Source organism: Dromiciops gliroides, chromosome 5 (assembly GCF_019393635.1).
Source record: "Dromiciops gliroides isolate mDroGli1 chromosome 5, mDroGli1.pri, whole genome shotgun sequence".
Taxonomy (NCBI): Eukaryota; Metazoa; Chordata; class Mammalia; order Microbiotheria; family Microbiotheriidae; genus Dromiciops; species Dromiciops gliroides.
This window is the reverse complement of record NC_057865.1, coordinates 4,909,796-4,931,917: the sequence shown is the minus strand read 5'-3', so window position 1 is coordinate 4,931,917 and position 22,122 is coordinate 4,909,796. Positions and strand designations below refer to the sequence as shown.

General features: G+C 43.2%; 1 protein-coding gene across 1 annotated transcript in view; it reads left to right on the top strand.

Moving 5' to 3' along the window:
- The window catches only part of THSD7A (thrombospondin type 1 domain containing 7A), a 326,513-nt gene that overhangs the window by 176,570 nt on the left and 127,821 nt on the right, over positions 1 to 22,122 (top strand). The window contains 2 exon segments of the mRNA XM_043968023.1: positions 8,247 to 8,402; positions 10,430 to 10,642. Coding sequence (XP_043823958.1) covers positions 8,247 to 8,402; positions 10,430 to 10,642 — 369 coding nt within the window.

Sequence of the window (22,122 nt, the reverse complement as noted above, 5' to 3'; positions counted from 1 at the left end):
ATCCTCTGGCTTCCCATAATCTGACTAGAAATGGGTGCAATAGAACTGTACCCTCCATTTGTCTGGGTCCACTACTGCTATTAATGCAGTCTATGATCCCAATATTTCAATACCTACCCTGTCATGCATATTGAGCTTAACAGTCATTAAGACCATCATTATGATCTCAGACGCTTCAGGCAAAATACTATTTTGCAAGATCCCACCTATATATTATTGTATTTGTGCAGTTGATTATTTTAGCCAAAATTATCTTTATAAAATTCCATTTTAGTCGATTTGACCTAGTATTCTTCCTTGTACTGTCCTGTTTCTCAATTATGCTACCCTTAAATAGCTAGCCCTCTAAGCTTTATAGGGACAACTAGGTGAAACAGTAGATAGAGTGCCAGGTCTGGAGTCAGGAAGCCTCATCTTCCTGAGTTCAAATCTGGCCTCAGATACTTTCTAGCTGTGTGACCCTGGGCAAGTCACTTGGCACTGTTTGTCTCAGTTTCCTCATCTGTAACATGAGCTGGAGAAGGAAGTGACAAACTATTACAGTATCTTAGCCAAGAAAACCACAAATGGGGTCACAAAGAGTCAAACACAACTGAAAAAAATGACTGAGCAACTCAGCTTTATGCAATCTAAAAACCTAATCTGGCATAAAAAGTTACTTATGCTTTTCTCCAGGTTGTTGATAAAAGTCAAGCTCAGATACTGGTTAGTGGAACTTCCTCTTGTGACCTCCTCTAGGTTGATGACATCAATCTATTAATCAGTCAATTAATTGGGCCTGGGCATTCAGCTATTTCTGAACCTGACCAGTTGTACAATAATCTAGGCCACATCTCTCCATCTCATCCACAAGGCTATTGTGAGAGACTCTTGTCATGGGCAGGTATACTACAGGTATGCTACATCCACTACATGCTTTTGATCTGCCTGTTTCAGAATCCTGTCAAACACAGAAAGAGTCTGACATAATCTCCTTTTGATGAGCCTGTGTTTATTCAGTGACATCTGCTTCTCTTTCTGAGGGCTCACAGCATCCTTTTAATAATGCATTCCACTGTGGGAGAGCGTGTTTTTACTTCTTTCAAAACTAAACTTTAAGGGGAGGCTGTCCTACTTGTTACATATTCGATGCTGGAAGTGAATGCCCAATTTCTGACAAGAAAGTTTAGTTTCTACTCCATCTGAAGATTACATTTTTTAAAATATTAGAATCCCTGAAATATGGCTATTTCAGATATTGTCCCTAGCTAGTCTGGTGATGCCCGGCATTAAGAACCATCCAGAGAATTAATTTTTTTTCATCTTAAATATGTGTTGTGAATCTTAAGTCAGGTCCTAGTCAATTTCCTATTAGATTTTACTATTCTTGGTCAATAAACATTTTTTGAAATTACTGCCTGGACACACGACCTCTGGATAGACTCTGTCCCCGTAGAATCTCTGACTTTTTGAACCAAGATGCCTACCTTGTCCATGGTAATGGTTCTTTAAAGAGGTCAAGCCAATGGATCTGATTATATATGTCACAAAAAAGGAGAGTTAGGAGGCCATAGCTGGGTTCCTGGCCAAGTTTGAAAAATTGAGTTTCACAGAGTTAGAGCTCAAAGAATTATTATGAAGACATAAGCCTGATATTGTCTCCTGTACGGTGGAGAGTGGCCTCTTATCTGCCTGGGAATTGCTTGAATCAATATGTGTCCTGTTTAGAATAAAACTCATAAAACATACCCTGAAAGGGGAATGATCTGACAGAAATAAATACCCCAGCTGTCTGCCTTGGTTGGCTTGATTCATGAGAAAGATTTAGGTACTTTCAAAGGAAAAATCTGAAACAGAGTTCATTTTTCTAGAGTTCCCTTGGATGAACGAACAGTGAAACAGCTTTCAAGGATATTTTGCCATAACTCTCATTTCCTATGCTTTAATTTACTGAGTATCTCTTTTGGTTTAGAAAGATGCTGGTGAGTTATTTGTAGTCGTGTCCAACACTTTGTGACCCCATTAGGGGTTTTCTTGGCAGAGATACTACAGTGGTTTGTTGTTTTCTTCTCCAACTCATTTTACAGAGGAGGACACTGAGGCAAACAGGGTTAAGTGATTTTCCCAGGGCCACACAGCTAATAAATATCTGAGGCCAGATTTGAATTCAGGAAGATGAGTCTTCTGGACTCCAGGCCCAGTGCTCTATCCACTGAGTCACCTAGGTGTTTGATTTGGATGTAGGATTGTTATTCAAAGCTCAAGCGGTTCATTTAAAATGTCCCAGTGGCCAAACCTGACCTGATCAAGAACAAGGCCAGACCATAGAACTTAAAGAACATGCTCTGGTCAGTCACACCCACATTTAAAAAGCCAAAGTTTTTTAATCTATACACATTTCATCTCACCAGGCTCACTTCTATATTGTTCATCCTTTCTACAATAATATAAAGAGACTAACAATTTGTGGTTTTCGACTTAAACAATATCAAAGAAAATTAATGTTCTTGAGGGTGGTATAAATGCACCTACTTATTAGAATGGCATATCATTCCAGGCTTCATGAAGAATTACCGTAAGAGAAGATTATTTTCCACAGTGTTCATCTATTTCAGGGATTGTTCTCCAGTCTGATGACTCCCTTCATTAAGAATCACTCAAAAGGGGCAGCTAGGTGGTACAGTGGATAGAGCACCAACCCTGGAGTCAGGAGTCCCTGGGTTCAAGTCCAGCCTCAGACACTTAACACTTACTAGCTGTGTGACCCTGGGCAAGTCACTTAACCCCAATTGCCTCACTAAAAAAATTTTTTTTTTAAAAAAGAATCACTCAAAGAATTTTTTTCATTTTAACTACATGTTATAAATCTTAAGCCATTTCCTATTCAATTTCCTATGAATTTGACTGTTCCTATTCAAGGAAAATGTTTTGAAAAGTTGCTTTCAGGAACTATGACCTCTGAATTACAGGATCCCAACCCTTGATTTAGGTATGCCCAGGTGAAGAGGGAACACTCAAAAGGCGATGCCAGGGATACAACTGCTACAGACTTTGTGTCATAGAGTCTCCATTCAATAGATTCAATTTAATTCCGCAATCCCTGACTGAGTACCTCCTGCATGAAAAAATAATCCTAGACTTGACATAAAATGACAAAGGCCCCAGTTCCTGCCATCAAGGATCACCCATTCTCCTGGAGGATGTGGCGTCTACACAAAAGGCAAACATATCCAGAGAAAAAAGGCCCTAAGTCAAAGTGTCAAGGCAGGCTTCATTTTGAAAGTGGCATCAGAGCTAAGCCTAGAAGGGAAAGGACTCCAGGGATTGGAAAAAGAGAGAGAGGAGAAGAGAGAGCATCCCCAGCTCTTAGATTGGCCAATGCAAAAACACAACTGGGAGCTGAAATGTCATGGGTGAGGAACAGCTGGTTGGTCTGTGGCTGGAATGTAGAGGACATAAGGGAGGATCCATACATTGTGAAATGTCTGCAAAGTTAGGATGGAGCCAGACTGTAGAAAGCTCATGATGCTCTGCTGAGTCATTAATGTTTTCCTAAATACTAAATACTAAAGGATCCACTAATATTTTTGAGCAGGGGAGTGAAGTCAGAGCTGTGTTTGGGGAATATTGATTTGACATCAAGGTATAGAATATATTGCAGAGGGAAGACTTTCAAACAATTAGGAGGCCATTACAATAGCCCAAGCAAGAGAAAAAGGGGTGGGGTGTTAAACTAGGGTGGTGCCTTGACTGGAGAGGAGGGGATATATATAGTAGATGTTGAAGGAGTAGAAGCAATAAGATTTGGCAACTGACCGCATATAGAAATGGTGGGAAAAGGAGAATAATAGATTGTTGATGACCTCTGAATAGCAGTTTGAATCAGGTGATGGACTTGGGAGCCCTATTAAAACTGTTGTGCAAAGAATCAAAGTGAGAAAGTAGAACTAACAAGCATAAATTCATTTGTCTAGGAGCTTAACTATGTAAGGGAAAGTTATAGAATAATATCTTCAAGAAATGATCTAGAAAAAAGTAGTTTATTAAGCACAGTGGAAGAAAATCACTAATAGTAAGATAAAAGCAAAATCCAAACAACCCTGAGGTCTCACTTACCCCCAGAAAATTGGCAAAGTTTCCAAAAGCTAGACAGTGTTAGAGGGGTTATGGAAAGACTGGCATTTGGATACAGTGTTTGTGGAACTGTGGGGAAGTTCCAACTTTGTGGGAACCAATTGGCAGCTATGCAAAGAAAGTGATTAAATTGCCCATACCCTTTGACCTGGAGGTCCCACTATTAAGCACAAATTCCAACGAGGTCAAAAATAGAATAAACATCCAGTATAAATGAAAAATATTCACAAGACCACTTTTGTATTAACAAAGAATTATAAGTAGATGTCCATCATTTGGAGAACGACAAAAAAAAACTGTGGCACATGAATGTAATGTAATGTTGCTGAATTATAGGAAAAAACTAATGTGAGAAATTCAAAGAAGTGTGGGAAAAGTTCAAGGAACTGATGCAAAGTGTAGTAAACAGAATCTATAAAACAAAATATACAACTACAATATAGTGAATGGAAATCATAGAATAAATAACAAAACCCCATATTGTGTAATTATAATGACCACTCTTGGTCTCAAAGAAGAGATAACTATCTCTTCTTTGCAGAGGTGGTAACTATGGCTGTGGAACATTTATATACTTTCAGTTTCATTTGCATTGATTGATTTTCCTGATCTTCTCTCTTTCTTCTTAAAATATTTAATAGAAGTGATGGTTGGGGAAAGGAGAGAAAGATAAATGTAGATATATCTGCATATACATATATGTATAAATCAAAGCCACATAAAACCAAAGATTTCCAATTTCTTTGAAAGTTTAGGGGAGACACCAGGACACAGTGCCTGGCACATACTAAGTGCTATATAGGTATTAACTATCATTATTAATAATACTATTTTTCCACCTTCCATGGCCATCTCCTAGCCCCCTCTGCAACTACAACATGTTGGATCAGCCTTAAAACATTTACCCAAAGTCATCTACTGCCTGCTGTCATCTGTTCTTACAATAATTGCATCCAGCTGTACCCATTGTCTGGCCTTTCCCCTGGATTCCTTGAGTTGTAAACATGTACTGCCACAGAGACACTGTGCTCAGTGTGGTGAAGATTCTAAGTCTTCTAGAAAAGTTGGATTTCTCTTTCCTTGTTTTGTTCCACCAATACATCACATTCTGTTTGTTTGTTTGTTTGGTTTGGTTTGGTTTTTTTGCAGGGCAATGGGGGTTAAGTGACTTGCCCAGGGTCACACGGCTAGTAAGTGTCAAGTGTCTGAGGCTGCATTTGAACTCAGGTACTCCTGAATCCAGGGCCTGTGCTTTATCCACTGTGCCACCTAGCTGCCCCAATACATCACATTCTTAATGTCAGAAAACTAATATAAATTAATCATTCTTTGCTTTGATTGATGCAGAAATACACATTAGAAAACAATCCTGTTTAACATAAGCAGGAAAGTTCACTGTGGTTTGTACAACATAAAAAAAACAGAAATACAGTCATGTTTGTTTTCCCTGCAGTAGAGAGAGATAATTAAAATGTTCCTGGGACGAAAAAAAGAAAACAAATCTGGAAAGCCTCAGAAATCACTAATGTGAGCATTTGTAACATCAGTGAACAATAAGGATTCAGCACCTCACATGGCTGTGAGCCTGGTCATAAGACAAAGAAGTGGCATCAATGAAAATGGGGGTAGTCTACATGTGGGGCAGGGGCAATGAGAAGGGGAGTGTCTGGAGGACAGTGTTGGATGGGTAACTCCTGGTTGGCCCAGGAAAATGGGTGCCCACACAGATCATATATGTATTATTTTCCATACTTGCAATCATTACTAGATTGCAATATGTGTGAACAAAAAGAAACAAAATCCCATAATGATAATTGAACAGCTCCAATGACAAGCACTGAACACCTCCTGATTCCATTCCAGGAAACATTTAGGAGATGCCTAGTGTAATGATGCATTCTCTGCCCTCATTGAGCTTATCATCAGCATCAATGGGAATGAATGACTTTAGACTCTGGTGATTTCCAATCACTTTCCTCTCAGAGAGTATAGATGCCCTCAACCCTCTGAAGGAATAACACACTCAGCCAGGACTGTCACACAGTCCCTCTTCACCTCTCTCCTACGCTATTATACTAAACGACCTCCTCAGTTATACACACATACACCATTATAAATATATGTAATGTATATTATAAATTATACACATCTGTATATACATATACACCTTCATATGTATGCATACAGTATATACAGATGGTATTTATACCAGAGGTACATGTGTATAGGAAATAGATTATATGTATATGTGTGTATATATATATATATATATATAATAGATAGATTATACATTCCTTATTTGTACATAGTTATTTGTGTATTCTCTTCCCCCATTGGTTTGTGAACTCCCTGAGGACAGGAACTGTCTTTTTCCTCTCATCAGTACTTAGCTCATTGCTTACTGCATGATCAGTGCATAATATATAGAGAGATAGAGATAGAGATAGAGAGATAGATAGAGAGATAGATATAGATTAACTATTACTGACTCTAGTTTTATTCCAACTTTGGACATTTCCTATCATTCCCCTAACACATCAACAAACTTTCTTGTTTGGTGTTTCCAACCATGGAATTTCATCTCTAACCTCAGACCTTTGCCAAGTTGCTTGGCATCACTACAGTGGGGACTGAATTGGAGGTCACCCATTAGAGTGCTGAGCCACGTGTTTCCCCAGAAGAAAACAAAGGACAAGCTCAGACTCCATGGAGTTTACTGTCATCTCAGCACCCACCACAACCAGCTGCACTCCTTCCTCCTCTCTGCCTCAGAATCCCTAGTTTCAATCAAAGCTTCAATCTAGTACCATGCACTATTGAAAACCTCTTATCGAAGCATTTTGTAAGCCTTCAACTACTACTTAATTGCTACATAGTGTTTTATTGTTATTATCCCTTCCTACATTAGTACTGTCTTCTTCCTCAAATTATCTTGTACTTACTTACCCCCAGTAGAATATAACTCCCTTGACAGCAACTATTACTTTTTTATCTCTGTATCTTCAGCACCTAGTGCCAAACAGGGTGCTTAACAATTGCTTCTTGGATTACATTGCATCCATAATGTGTATTCAAACCATGGATGAATGTTTTAACCCTCATTAGATTCATTAGATTTAATACTCAATAATAGTTCAGGCAGACACATATCCCCCACACCTGGGCAAGTACATCAATGCAGACACATATATACTACCTGCTTCCCACCTGTAAAAGCAGGAAGGAGAAAGGATGTTCTGTCATTCCTTGGGGGTTTAGATAAAGGGGCAATCATCCATCAAAGGGACCCTTTCCCTCCAGCTGTGCTCTCCTAGAAGACATTTCATCTTCTCCATCTTCCTGAAGCTTCCTCCCTCAGCATAAGTCAAGGCATCCTGGTAGGAACTGGACAGGAAATCCTGTCCACAATAGTTCTGTGGTGCAGACAGGAGGGCTGCACTGGGAGGGGAAAAAGAATAAGCAATGGAGACCCCAGGTGGAAATTAGAGCCAGAGAAGCTGTGAGCAATGAAGCATTTACCCATCTCCGTAGTTTCCCTTATTTGCACCATCCTTTTTGCCAGTGACCTCAGGCCAAGCTATGTCTGCTTCAACTTTAACAAAGTTCTTGTCACAGAAATGGAATTTTGTATCCTCTGGAAGCCATCTAACTACTCCCAGTGGCATTTCCTGGATGGATATGTTTCCTAGAACACAATTTTCCTAGTCTGAACAATGGGGCTATGACCTTCTCAGCCCTAGAAACTATGCCTCTCATAATGGTGCCCCATATTAGACTAGTCTTGTAGCTGCCATGACTCACATTGAGATTTCAGTTTGATCAAAAGACTTAATTGCCAGACACATCATTATCTAACCATGTCTCTTCAATCTTATGCTTATGAAGTTGATTTTTGTACCCAGATTTTACCTTTTCCCCTATTAAATTTGATCCAATTAGGTTCAGCTCAGTGCCCAAACCCTGACAAGATCTTTGGGGATCTGACCATCATGGTCTGTGAAATGAAAAGTGCCCCATGACACTGATTTAGACGATGTCATTTTTCTTTTGTGTTGGAAATATTGATATGGAATAATGCTGAGGCTCATGGTCCTTTTCTGGAGAATTTCATTTTTTTTAATTTTCCCCTACAGCTTCCAAGCCAGTAGACTGGAAACTCTGCACAGGGACTGTCCCAAACACCACTCAGCTGTGTCACATTCCCTGCCCTGTTGAATGTGCAGTGTCCACGTGGTCGGCCTGGGGACCTTGTACCTTTGAAAACTGTAATGACCAGCAGGGCAAGAAAGGTATGTAAGTCACTTCCTAGCATACATCAAGCCTTCTACAGTGTAATGTGCTCGCTTAGCCTCAAGGCTCTTTGTCCCCTGTGCTTAGCACAGTGCTGGGCACTTAGGAAACACATAGTAAATTAATTGAATTGATTTAACATCTAGGACTATCTGTTAAGAAGGAGAAATCATCATGAATGGAGAAAGCCTTGAACTGAATGACAATGGATGACAGTGATGCCTCATAGTGTGCTACCTTCTAACTCTGAATGAACCATGCCCACTCAACCCCCGTTATAGCATACATCCTTGATAACTGGGATACCTTTCTCCCATGTTGGCACCTCCAGACCTGGGAAGGGGGCCTTGCACATAACAGTCGCTGAATCAATGTATGTAGAATTGAATTAAAGATAAAGAGGTTGGACGTGTGGACAGGCTGGAGTGCCTCATTGTATCATGGGGAGCACTGAAGAGTGTTTCTTCCTTTATGCAAGAAGATAGCTCAATAGAAATGACCCTAATTTTGGAAGCTATGAGTACTACTAAAGGCGGTGCTTGGTATGCAAAAGAGGAGTTGAAGTCCTTGAAAAAAAATAAGTAAACGAGAATATATTACCGATGTGGAATTCAATTACCCATGAACCTCTCCTATTCCCCCAAAGAGAGGTTTCTGAGCAGTTAAAAAAAGTTACCATGATTTATTCAGACTGTGGTGTCTTAGACATTTTTTCAGAACCTACTTTTGTTTCACACATATTCAAGCAAAGGTTGGACAGCCACCTGTCTGCAGTCTATTATAGTGAGGATTCCTTCCATGTATGGTTTGGACCAGATGGTCAGTGATGTCCCTTCCAGCTCTCAAGTTCTGTGAATTTTCATAACTTCGATGAGCCAGTTCCTGAGTCTACAGAAAACTAAAAGTAATTTAGTTTAACTTAATTTAATTTATAAGCAGAGAAGAGGGATGATGTAGTCTGGCACAGTAAGAACTGATAGACAGCAAAGGAAGATATGGACAAAAAACTAAAGGTATTCAGGAGAAGAAAAAAAGCTCTATAGTCTCAGGCTAGCAGGGATAAGGCAAACATTCCTACGTGGTTCTATAGTTCCTGGTGTCACCATTGTATAATATACAATGATCTGTTGGGCACAAATCAGTAAGAGATAATGAAAGGATGCTTGGTGCATTCTGAGGGAGGAAACCATGTTACATTTTAGCAAGATTTCCTTTCAAAAAGTTAAAAATTAAAATAGCTTTAGTACTCAAATTTGAAAAACGGGTAGTTACTGAGAAAACTCAGGTTCCTGATGTGATACTACCATACCTGAAGGTAGGTGATACATCTGTCTGCCTGGGTCCAAGATCAGTAGATTTCAGGTACACACATTATCCCATGGGAACACCAACTACTTAATAAAGTCCTGGTAAGTGGCTCATCCACGGTATCTGAGTTGCCTCTAAGACCAGACTGCATGCTAAAGAGGAAACGTTGCATTGCAGCCTGGTAGACAGAGAGTTGGTCTGGGACCCAGGTTCAAGTCATAGCTCTGACATACTGGCTGTGTCAGGGCTCTGGAAAACCCTCTAAGACTCCAACAGGCTGAGTAGTTGCCAACTTGTATTGATAGAGGGTGTTATCTCATTAGGGAGTTTTCTGTGCCTATGAAATCGGAGGTCCAATATCTTTTTTTTTTTTTTTGTGAGGCAATTGCAGTTAAGTGACTTGCCCAGGGCCAAACAACTAGTAAGTGTAAAGTGTCTGAGGTCGGATTTGAACTCAGGTCCTCCTGACTCCAGGGCTGGTGCTCTATCCACTGCGCCACCTAGCTGCAATCTCTATCCCCTGATTTAGTTCCCTCTCAGATAATTGTTAGGCTTATTGTTAATATATTGTTATATATTAAATCCTTTATGGGAAGTACTTTGCTATGAGCAGCAGAATTCCCATTCCTTCTGCCTCTTAAAATGACTGGGCCTCCAGGAGCTGTACATTGTACTAGATCACACACTGACCAAAACTTTTCTTTACCAAATACTTCAGGCTTTAAACTGAGGAAGCGGAGAATTACTAATGAGCCTACTGGAGGATCTGGAGCCACTAGTAACTGTCCACACTTGCTGGAAGCCATCCCCTGTGAAGAGCCGTCCTGCTATGACTGGAAGGCAGTGAAGCTTGGGGACTGTGAGCCAGACAACGGAAGGCAATGCGGTCCTGGGACACAAGTACAAGAGGTGGTCTGCATCAATAGTGATGGTAAGACCAAGTCACATAATTAGAATAGCCACCAAAAACTCTGATGGGCACAGGGCATTGTGTGGCAAATTCAGTGAGAAGCCTTCCATTTTCAGAACCTGAAATATCATCAGTGCTTTTGACATTCAGAAGGATCTTTCCATTTGAAATGCTATGGTGTAAAATAGCAGACCTAACACAGTAACATAGGGTATAAATAAAGGTGACACACTCAAAAACAAGAAATCACTAAATGTGGGAGGTGACCATTGGGCATAGGCTGGTGACGATGCTCACTATAGGAAAGTACATCGGGATAGTATAAAATGTGCTTGTTTTGATCTTCATATTTTTAATGGGGACTGTGACTTTATTGGTACTAGAAATTTCTTGTGAAGGAACTACCTTCACCAATGCAGGTATTCATAGCAATTTCTTCAGGGTCACATGGCCAGTATGTGTCAGTCATGATTTGAACCAAGGCCTTCTCAACCCCAAGGCTCTCTATTCCCAACACCATGCTGTCTCTCCAACTCCATTCTACACATCATTTTGTCTTCTCCCTTCTGAAGCAGTGGTGTACCAATACCAGCTTCAGTGTCAATTCCCTAACTACAATTTGCCTCAGAGCCCTGCTGAAGTACCCAGCATCTGAAAGCTATCTTGGTCAGAGCAAGAGCTGGGGATCTTTCTTTTATGGTCCCTGAATATTGTTGGTTGCTGCCTGGGTACAATTTATGTGGCAGGTTCCTTGTAAGAACATGAATGAGCCTCAGTTTCTCATTTTTAATTTGTCTTTGGTGGTGCCACATTTGGCACAGTGACTGGTCCATGGTGGGCAATGAATGATTGCTTGACTAACTGATTCACCTCGCCCTCTCTAGTTTACAACTCTTTGATTCCTTCCCACAGAATCCAAACTAACCTGATGAGCACTCCATAGCTACTTTGGTCTCCCAGGGCCTCTTAGAACCTGAATTCTCTTTTCTAGGGCTTTAAAATAAGCTTTTGCAAGATCATTCCAGACCTTTCATCACAAAAGAGAGCCCTGGGTGTGTCCTCTGGACGGCCAGGAATACCATAGGAGGGGCAACATGCTAGAAGAGGAACAACAATAAACTTTGTGATACTTTATAATTTGCAAAGCACTTTAAATATCCTCCCAACCTGTAAGGCAGGTGCCATTATCATCCCCATTTTACAAACAAGGGAATTGAGGCACAAAGAGGTCAGGTGATCTTCCCAGGGTCAGACAGCTAGACAGTCTGCACTGTCTAGTGAAGATCCACTGCAAGATAACTGGACCAGGATGCTGATACTAGTTTTAGCTTTTGTGTGAACTAGCTCTGTAGCCGTGAGCAAATTATTTCCCATATCTGGGCCTCAGTTTCTCCACATTTCAAATAAGGGAGGTTGGACTCAGCTGTCACTGTGACCTTTTCCTACTGTCCAGTGTTTGGACTCCTTTGATATTGGAGCAGCATGCCCAGAAAACTGGACCCTGGGGCCGGGGACCATAATGGTGCAAATAGACCAAATAGAGGTCTGTTTGGAGGCGAGGCAGAAACCTTCATGGCTCCCTCAGGGATGCCGGCACATCTGGTAACTGTCATCATCGCTCCCTTCCTAGTGCTTTCAGTGAACACAATTGTTTCCTCCTGTGGCTCACAGTGAATGTTCTGCACAGAGAGCTGTCCTCTGGGGTGGGAAACTCAGGGTTGTCATGGAGACATCATTACTGTTAGGCTTGATAACTCTCCCATCTCTTGCCCTGGGTCCAAACTACACATGCAGTAAGCCTTAAGCAAAATGCAGCCTGACCCACGCCTCAGTGCTATAGGCAGGGAAGCAGAAGGTGGCTCCTGTGATATTGTGATGGCTGTTGGCTTTTCTGCCAAGTCCTCTGATGCATGGGTCCCAGGGCCAGGGTCTGCTGTGGAAAGTCATCAAAATCAGAAGCAACAGAGAGGTCTGCCTCTTACCCATTGGGTCCCACGTGCTCATGGGCTACCTGGTGCCAAATCCTGCATAGCCTGCTTGTTTCTGAGTTAGGTTCATGCACAGGGAGAGAAAAGTAACACTGGATGATTTAGAAAATTACATAGTACAGTGAAGAGAGCCGTGGATTGGTACTTGGGTTGCTAGCGCACTTTGGCTCCAGTCTCAGCTCTGCTAATTCTTGTCTGCGCACATCCTGGGCAAGTCCCCTCCCTTTTCTAGGCCTCAGTTTTCTTTCCATAAATGAAAAGGCTGGATATGATGACCCCGGGGTGGGGGGAGGGGCTTTCCAGCTCTGTATCGTTAACTCAATGATGAACAACTCCGTTTTGTTTCCTTTTCCTTCTGGGCCTGTGTGTATGTGCTCCTATGGACAGCAGACAGTTAGGGTCCTCCTCCCAAACTCCCTCCTGAGGCCCCCATTGTTTCCAGAAACAAGCCACCTCTGGTGGGGTAGAAGGGGGTAGAATTTGAAGCTGAGAAATCTGGGCTCCAATCTGGGCTCTTCTTGCCACCCGTGTGACCAAGGGCAAATTCCTTGACCTCTTCAGGCCTCCGTTTCCACAGTTGTAAATGAGGAGGTAAATGGCCTTGAAGGCCTCTTATGGCTCTAAAACCCATGACCTCATGGCCTAGAACACCAAAGGCTGGTCCTTAGATGCCAAAGGGACAAGAGAGAGACAGTGTGGTTGGCATCTTGGTTGTAGAAAGTAGAAACTTAAAAACACTAATGTCATTTGCCAACTCCTGACATCCCTCCAGAATCCCACTTTCTTGTCTTCCATTATAGTCAAGATATGTCATACCCTTTAGTTAGACCTTGCAGAGGACCAAGGAATTGCTCCCCCCCCTCCTCTCTCTCTCTCTCTCTCTCTCTCTCTCTCTCTCTCTCTCTCTCTCTCTCTCTCTCTCTCTCTCTCTCTCTCTCTCTCTCTCTCTCTCTCTCTCACACACACACACACACACACACACACACACTCACACTTTCCCTTTGATATAACATACAATTCACTCCAAAACTTGGATCAATTTGTGGATGATTCATTTTAGGGAAAGGGAAATATTTGTGACGTAAGAGAAATCATGGTACCTTCTCAGGGTGGACACTTTGCCCCAGTGTAAATGGGCAGATAGTTCAGGGGCCAAGTGGAAGACCATAAATAACCTTCCTCCTCCAGGCTGAGCCAGGGGGGAGTAGGGAAGGGGTCACCTAATAAGAGATTAGCAGCTGCACCAAATGTTGCTCTGTAATTAAATCAGGCAGAGGGAATTGGAGTTGATTACTTCTGCAGACTCTTCCCAATACAAATGCTTGAGCTGGGGCTATAGATTTTGTTTTGTAATTGAGTTGAAACTCAACTGTGGAGCTAAGGAATTAGGGCATCTGCCTTATTTTGGTTTATTGAGTAAATAGGGTTGGAAGCTGCTCAATTCCCCCAAATCCTTGTATCTTCCAAATCTGGGTGTTAATTAATCCAATTAAACTCAGGGAACATTCTCATTAAATGCCTTTGTTTCATTTTCCTAAAATGATTGTACAGAATTTTAGTATTAATACTTTCAGAGACTATCAGATCAAAGATTAAAAGCATGAAGTGAAGATTTCCTCAGACCCACAGAAGATGAGATGCTGGCCCCAAATCACCCATACTATTTGGCATCTTAGATTTTTCTTACTTTTTCCATCCTCAGATGAGAGTCAGGCAGGCTAAGAATAATGCCAAAGAATGTAGAGTTTCAATCCTGTGACTTCTGAAGGGACCCATTTCTTTAGCTGCCCTAGCAGAAGGAGGCAGCTGTGTGGGGCAGGGGATTGAGCACTGACCCTGAAGTTGGGAGGACCTAAGTTCAGATCTCACCTCAGATACTTACTAGCTGTGTGACTCTGGGAAAGTCGCTTAACCCCACTTTGTCTTAAACATCTAGGGCTATCTCCAGTAGTCCTGATAGATATCTTGCCACTGGATCCAGATGGCTCTGGAGGAAAGAGTGAGGCTCGTGATTTTGCACAGCCCTCTCTCACTTAAATTCAATTTAGTGCAAGTCATGACATTACCCTGATGTCATTGTCCTCTTCAAGATTGAAGGACAAACAACAGCAGAAAGGAGATATTCCAGAATCCTAAGACCAAAACAGAGGCCAAACGTCACACAGCTCCCTCAAACAACACAAAAGTCTTAGATATTTGTTGGAGAATTCACCTTAGTTCAGAATTCATCTCCAGGACAGTGTCTTCTTGACCTCCCAGGACTGCCAAGTCAAGCTTGCTAAGGTTGGACCATCCCTTACCGAGCACAAACAGATTCCCTCTTGGTTCCTAACTATTCACCCAGCTCTTTCTCTCAGCCCTGGATACAACTGGGTCCCTCACAGGGCCAAAATGCTTTTGAAAACAAGGTTTCTGAACACAAGTAAACCTTCCTTAGCCATAGAGCCAGTGTCCAAGCCAGACAGGCAGATGGGCAGTGGGCCTTTTCTCCCTACTCACTTGGGTACTCCCCTTGCCCTTGTGACACCAGCTTCCTACCAAAGGCTTTTCTGTTCTCCCAAACCTCCCACACACAAGAAAGGAGGAGAAAGAGAGGAAGGGGAAAGGAGGGGAGTGGAAGGGAAGGGAGGGAGGGGAGAGGGAGGGAAAGGCTCTTCATGCCCAAGAGGGGCTGATCCAATGCTGCCAGGGTATGCTTGTTTTTCCCAAATCAGCTGGGAATAAGTGGAAATAAGCAGGGCAAGTCAACAGTAATGTGGAGGTTATCAAAAATTCTCTGAACCTGCTGATTGATCAAGAGTAGACGAATAAAGAAGGGACTGTTAAGGATCAAAAATAAATTTTTCTTCATATCCACCTTTCCGCACCCTGAAATCATGGACCATTTTGCTTCTGCCTTTGTCCCCCTAACATCTCTGATGTTGTCTGGCACATGGAAGGCATTTAGTTGTTGACTTTAACTCCACTCATCACAATCATTCTTCTGAGGAAGCTTGGTGGTACAGTATGCTGAGCCATAGAGTAAGAAAGAGTTAACTTCAAATCCCACCTCAGACATTGACTGGCTGGGTGATCTTGAGCAAGTCTCCATATGAATGAGATGGAAAGATGTCAGCCAATCATGAGCAGAGTCATATGACAGAATGGGGAGATTCAATGACGCTTCACTTGGGAATGCAGCAGGTCATAGGAAGCATGATTCACAAAGGTCTTGTCCCTACACCAAACCCAACAGCAAACAGACGAGATGTGGCCCAGCCTGAATCAGGATTGGGTTCAGATGTTGTCTGCCAGGAATGGGAAGTGAGAGTGCAGTGTACCTCACTCCCAGCCTTCCTTGTCTCCTTCCAGTGCATGCCTTTCCTCAGTGAGCAGGAGATGCCCATTCTGCCCAATGCTATCTGCCAGCAGCTGTCCCGTAGCATAAGACTAGGTGAAGCAAGGACCCCCCTTTGCACTGCCAGTCACTTGGTCTTCCCCCATCTTCTAGGATTCTGAGGCAGTTGCTCCCAGAGGGGCAACGGAGGGTGACAGGGCCTGAGCATATTCTCCTTCCCCAAATCCCCATAACACTTGCTACTTTGACACAATCAGTACTTGCATGTGAGGTTTGCCAAAATTGTTGAGGCCTTAGAATCAGCTGCTGCTCTTTTGTATTGAGATTTGCCTGTGTCCAAGTTTTTTTTTATGGAAACCTTCACTGAAACCTGAGAATCCCATCACCCTTCTCCCCCAGTGGAGAAGCAAGGACCCAAGGACCAGGCACCCAAAAGAAAACCACCCCTTGGATCCATGTAGACCAATACTGGAGGAGGGAACCAGTCCTAAAGATGATGGGCTTTCTCTGAAGGTCAAGGCAGGCAGGACAGAATTAGGGGAGCGGGAGGCATAGAACTCAACTCAGCATAGCCAGGCAGGAGCAGAATAAGGCCACGGTCATTGTACTGCTCTCCAGAAGTGAACGCAAGTTCAGAACAAAGGTTAACCCACTATTACACTGGAAACGCGAGTGCTTTAAGCACAGAAAGGAAGGCTTTCTCCATAATGTGGCCTATCAATCAACAGAGAATTTCCTTTTCCTGCAAGTTGGTGTGTCATTAAATGTGTTTGGAATGTAATTATCTGGGGAATTCTGTTTAATTTGACAGTCTCTCATTTTACCATCAGGCTCAAGTGCCAAGGTGTAAGAGAGGGGTTCGTAGAATTTGCTTGCGAGTTCTTATTCAATTTGCTTCAAAGACAGAAGTTATCATGGCCTCCCACATGGTCCAGAACAAGAGATTCTTTTTCCCCAGCACTGGGGATGACACAGAATGGTTTACAGGGATCTCCATTTTTATTTAGATCGAAGAAATGTGGAACACCGTTTGGCTATATTTATTGTATAAAAGCTGTTGTCCTTCCTAATCGAAGGGGACCAAAGTGACATCACAATGTCAGGGCTAATGGACAGTGTGTCCAATTCTGGTGGATCAGACCGATACAAGCCTGGACGGCTCTACCACAGGACAGATACAAATAGTCCCTCTAAACACCAGGAGTGGAGATAGCTCTAAATTCGTACTTCTCACTGGCCTCGTGAGCCACTGCAACTTTGCTTTGCTCTCAGGGCGTCTGCTTCCTTTCGACACGTCTTTGCTACCTAAAAGTGTTCCTGTTAATATCTTGCTTTATTTTTGCCTTCGGGGCAAAAGGTAAAAATAAAAGGGGTGAGCATGTAAGCCTAGTGGTGGAATCACTGGGTCCAGAGGCACAGACACTTCAGTTTATTTTCTCACAAAATCTAAAATTGTTTTCCAGTACACTAGGACCATTACACAACTCCATCAACAATGTACTCGCTTATCTGTCTGACTCTCCCATCCAGTGTTTACTGTCTCCATTTCTTCTCATTTTCACTGATTTCCCAGGTGGGAGATGATATTTCAATTATTTTAGTTTACATTTTCTTTCATTCATGATTTGGAGCATTTTTTCACAGTCATTAAGAGGTTACAATTTTTTAAAAAACTGTTTGATTTTTCTGAATTTTGCTTATCAAGTCCAGGGGTTGGCAAACTTCAACCCAGCTGAGGGCCACATGCAGCTTATGAGCTAAGTTTTTACATTTTAAAATAAAGTTTTATCGTATATAAAAAGAAACCCTTCTTGGCTCTTAGACCATACAGAAATGGATGATAAAAGTAAGATATGGCCTTGGGACATTAGCTTGCTGCCCTTGAGTCAACCCTTGCTTTTCTTCTCTCTCTCTCCCTCTCTTTCCCCCTCCCTCCCACACTCAATCTCTCTCTCTCTCTCTCTCTCTCTCTCTCTCTCTCTCTCTCTCGCTCGCTCGCTCGCTCGCTCACTCGCTCGCTCATTTTTCTGTTTTAATCAGTATTGAATCATTCTGGTGATTGCAGCTTTGCAATATAGCCTGGTGTCCTATAGTACTACTCCCTGTATTCATACTCTCCCCATTATTTCCCATGAGATTCTAGACTTTGTCTTCTGCCAAATGAATTTTGTTATTATTTGGCCTGTTCTATAAAAAGGATCCCCTTGGTAGTTTGATTGGGGTAGCTCTTTGTTTCTTTACAAAGAGATAAGCCAAAAATAAATGTAAATCCAGTTAGAGCCAGAAATTGTATTTGAATTGAAACCCCTGGCATATAATCAAGGTGGGGTGTGATTCGTATCCATAGAGGTGACATAATCTGTCACCAAGAGCCCCAGAGTACTCACCCAGGCATCTCATACACAGTAGGAGCCTGCCAGGTCCCTTCCAGGAACACCGGACTTGCATCCTTATGAGAAAGGAGGTGGTTGTGCATGTAGACTTTGGCCCATACCAGGCACCTGGGCTTGGGCATGGGGACATGGCCTGCCCCAAGCTCACGTGGCTCTCCCATTGTGTCCACTTCCTTCCCTCTGGGTGGCCCCCAACCCAACCATTTAGATGTTTTGCCTAATTTTAACTTTGCTACCAGGGAGGGCCCAATGTTGTGGGTGGGGCCGAGGGCTCTATTCAGAAAGGACCATGATGTCAAAAAAAAAGGAAACAGAGGAAGTGCCCCACACCTCTCTTGGCCTGTCTTATGGCCACAAAGAGAACTGTGCAGGTCTCACCTGCAGCTGAATTAACAGGGATTTGGGCCTGGAAGGTGTTTTCAGAAGCCTTAGAAAATACCCCAGCCACCTCCACACTCTCCAGAAGTCACTGGGGAAGGCTGGGAAGGACAGACAAGCATTGATTAAGCACCTACTATGTACAAGGCACTTTACACACATTAGCTAATTTGGTATTCATAATGGAATCTGGAAGGAATGCTATTTCAAACCCAGGGAAAAAAGTAAATGAGCCCTCTCATGATATACCCATCCCCCTACCCTCAGCCTGCTGCACCTTCCTTTTTTTTTTTTTAACTTGGCAAAGAAAGTTTCTGGGAGAGGGGACTTGCTCACAAGCCGCCTCTAGTCATAATCCCATCTAACATGAGAGCACAGTAGGTTTGTTAAACCGCCTATGTTCGTGGGTTTAGGAAAGAGCCTTCCTTAATCCACAGGGATCTCAGGCCTCACCTGTCAGGCCATGAGTCCCTGATCAAAGGCACCTTGGGTTAAGGAAGCCGAGCCAGCTGGCTAAGAGGGGGAGGGAAGGAGGGAAGACCAGCACAAAGGCTGGAGGGATGGGGTGCTGTGTGAAGCAACAGTGAGGCTAGTGTTGCTGCATCATACAGTGCAGAGAGGAAATAGTACAAGAAGACTGGAATGGTGGGAATGGGCAAGGTGCCACGCATAGCACTCTGTATTGGATTCTTCAAACAATACAGAGCCCCTGGACTTTGCTGATAGGGGGCAGGGGGAGAGGGTGACATGGTCAGAGCTGAGTGTTGGGAAACTACCTTGGCAGAGGAGTGGGGGAGGATAGATGGGAGTGCGGAGAGACCCAAGCAAGGGAAGGACATGGTTGGACCTGCCTTTTAGGAAAATCTCTTAGTGGCTGACTGGAGAATGACGTAGAAAGGGGCAGGCAGACCGTCCCAGCTCCCTCTGCCAGCAACTGCTGCAATAGTCCAGGAGAGAGGAGGTGAGGGCAGTGTCAGAGAAAAGAAGGGGCCACATCGATGAGGTCTGAAAGGTAGAAATGACTATTTTTTACAACAATCTGTTGCCAATTTGGGGGGTGAGTGGGCACAGCTTGATGCCCCAACCTTATGTGCACAAGATTCCCAAAGGATACAGTCAACACACACGGGCAGATGATCCCCTTTCTAGAAGAGGCAATGCTTCACCCACAGGACACATGAGCACACGTGAGGCACAATGCCCAGAGGCCCTGTGCGCTTCTACCTTTCCTTCTTCTCATGAGGTATCTCTCCATCTGAGAAATTCTGAGCCCTGGCCTGAACTTCAGCCTCGGCTGGGTTGGGATTTCCGGTTTGGGGATGCCCGCGAGGGGCAGCTGCCCCTGATCCCTGCCCTTCTGCTCTAGGGCCCTCCCAGCTATGGGACATCATACCTCTACCAGCCTGAATCAGGATTTGCCCGGAACCCAAGGCCAGCCAAGGTCACCCCACCAAAGACAGAGGAGGTGGGGAGACCTTGGCCAGCCTTGGGCTCTGGGCAAATAGGGGAAGGGTGTAGGATTAGTCTTTGGAATCCAGCAAGCAAAGCCAGGTCCAGATCTACCCCAGGAAAAGGAGAGGAAGGCAGGGTGTGCAGCTAATATTTATCTAGGGCTAAGCACTTTGATCTATTTGATTCTCACAACAGTCCTGGAAGGTAGGTGCCATTATTATCCACATTTGACAGATGGGGAAACTGAGGCAAGCAGCATGAAGTAACTTGCCCAGGGTCACCCAGCTAGTAAGTGTCTGAGGTCAGGTTTGATCTCAGGAAAATAAGTCTTCCTGACTCCAGGCCTGGCACTTTATCCCCTGTGCCACCGAGCTGTCCTTATATGCGTGAGTGAAGATATATGTGTGTATGCATAGATACATTTATGTCATATATGTGTATGATATGTTATACAAATATTATTCAGTTAGAGAATCGAGACAATGTTAGGTGACATAGATTGTTAGAGTTGGAAGAGATCCTAGAAGTCATTTATTCATATCTCCTCATTGGACAGATAAAGAAGTTGAGGCCCAGATAGGTTAAGTAACTGTCCCAGGTCACACAGCTTCATGGAGCCGTATTCAAGCATTCCTCTTCTGACTCCAATCTAGCCTCTTTCCCCAGTACCGCTGAGGGCTAGGCCAGGTCTGATTCAGAAGTTCATTGCCAGCTACTTATAACAGAAGTGAGTGATGTTTGTTGCAAAAGTGAATCTTTGGGGGGGATGGGCAAGGCAAGATGTCCCAAGGGGAGGAAGTCAACCCTTTGATAAGTTGTCCCATGCTGGCCAGGCTGGATTGCTTCTCTGATCCCTCCATCTAGTCCTAAATCTCTTTTTAGTTCTATTTTTTGAATAAAAATTAAGCAAAAGAGTCGTATGCTGCCGAGCAGACTAAGAGCCAGACAACATCCCTCCAAGGTATCACTCTGTCCTCCAGATTGCTTCTCCTGGAATCCATGGCAGTCGGTTTGGTCACTGTTCACGAAAGCACAAAACAGCACCTACTTATGCAGGATGTGGAACAGTCCCCAGAAGCTGGCACTCCTAGCGGAGCATTCTGGGAAGAATACTGGCTTGGTAGGAGACCTGGATTCACGTAGCCTGCTCTGCCGCTTACTAGCTGTGTGACCTTGGATGGAAACTTTACCCTCTCTGGGTCTTGGTTCTCTCTTCTATAAGATGAAAGGCTAGACCAGATGACCTCTGAAGTCCTTTTTCAGCTCTGAATCTAAGCTTCTATTAGCAGAAAATTCACTCATTAAGTACCTATCTCTAAGACCTTCTGATCAGCTGGGATCAGGCTCTGAGGGAGCTTCATCCATCCCAATTTATCAGCTGTATTGATCTTCTTATTGTGCACGACATCAAGCCCTCAATTTATTTATGAAAAATGTTCTCTCTAGTAAAATCCAAATCTCTTGATCCCAATTTGTCAGCCCCACTTATCCTCTCACTTTCTGCTGTTGCATTTAACTTCTGAATGCCACAGAAATGGTGAAATGAGCTCATCTCTATTCTGTATCGTCAGGCTGGAGAAGTCCAGGCATCAATGCAGAACTCCATTGTGGCCGAGCTGTGCAATTTGACAGGCTGTGAGCTGCGCATTGACATAGTTCATTTGTTGAAGAGCTTGTGCTTATCGTAGTGCAGACCAGTGATAGATTGCCTCAGTAAATATTATTAAGCCATGAAATGGTGAGAATAATGAGCTAGAGATCCTCTAAATATTCCCATTGGCTGCTTTTCTGCACATCTCGGACACGGTCATTTGTGATGGCGTTTTCATTGTCTTAATTGTATGCTGCACATAACGGCCCGTTCTTTGTAGGCAGTGTGCTTGCTCTGTGACTATAGGTATAAAAGCACCCCTGAAATGATGAGAAATACCCCCATCCTCCTGAATAGGCACA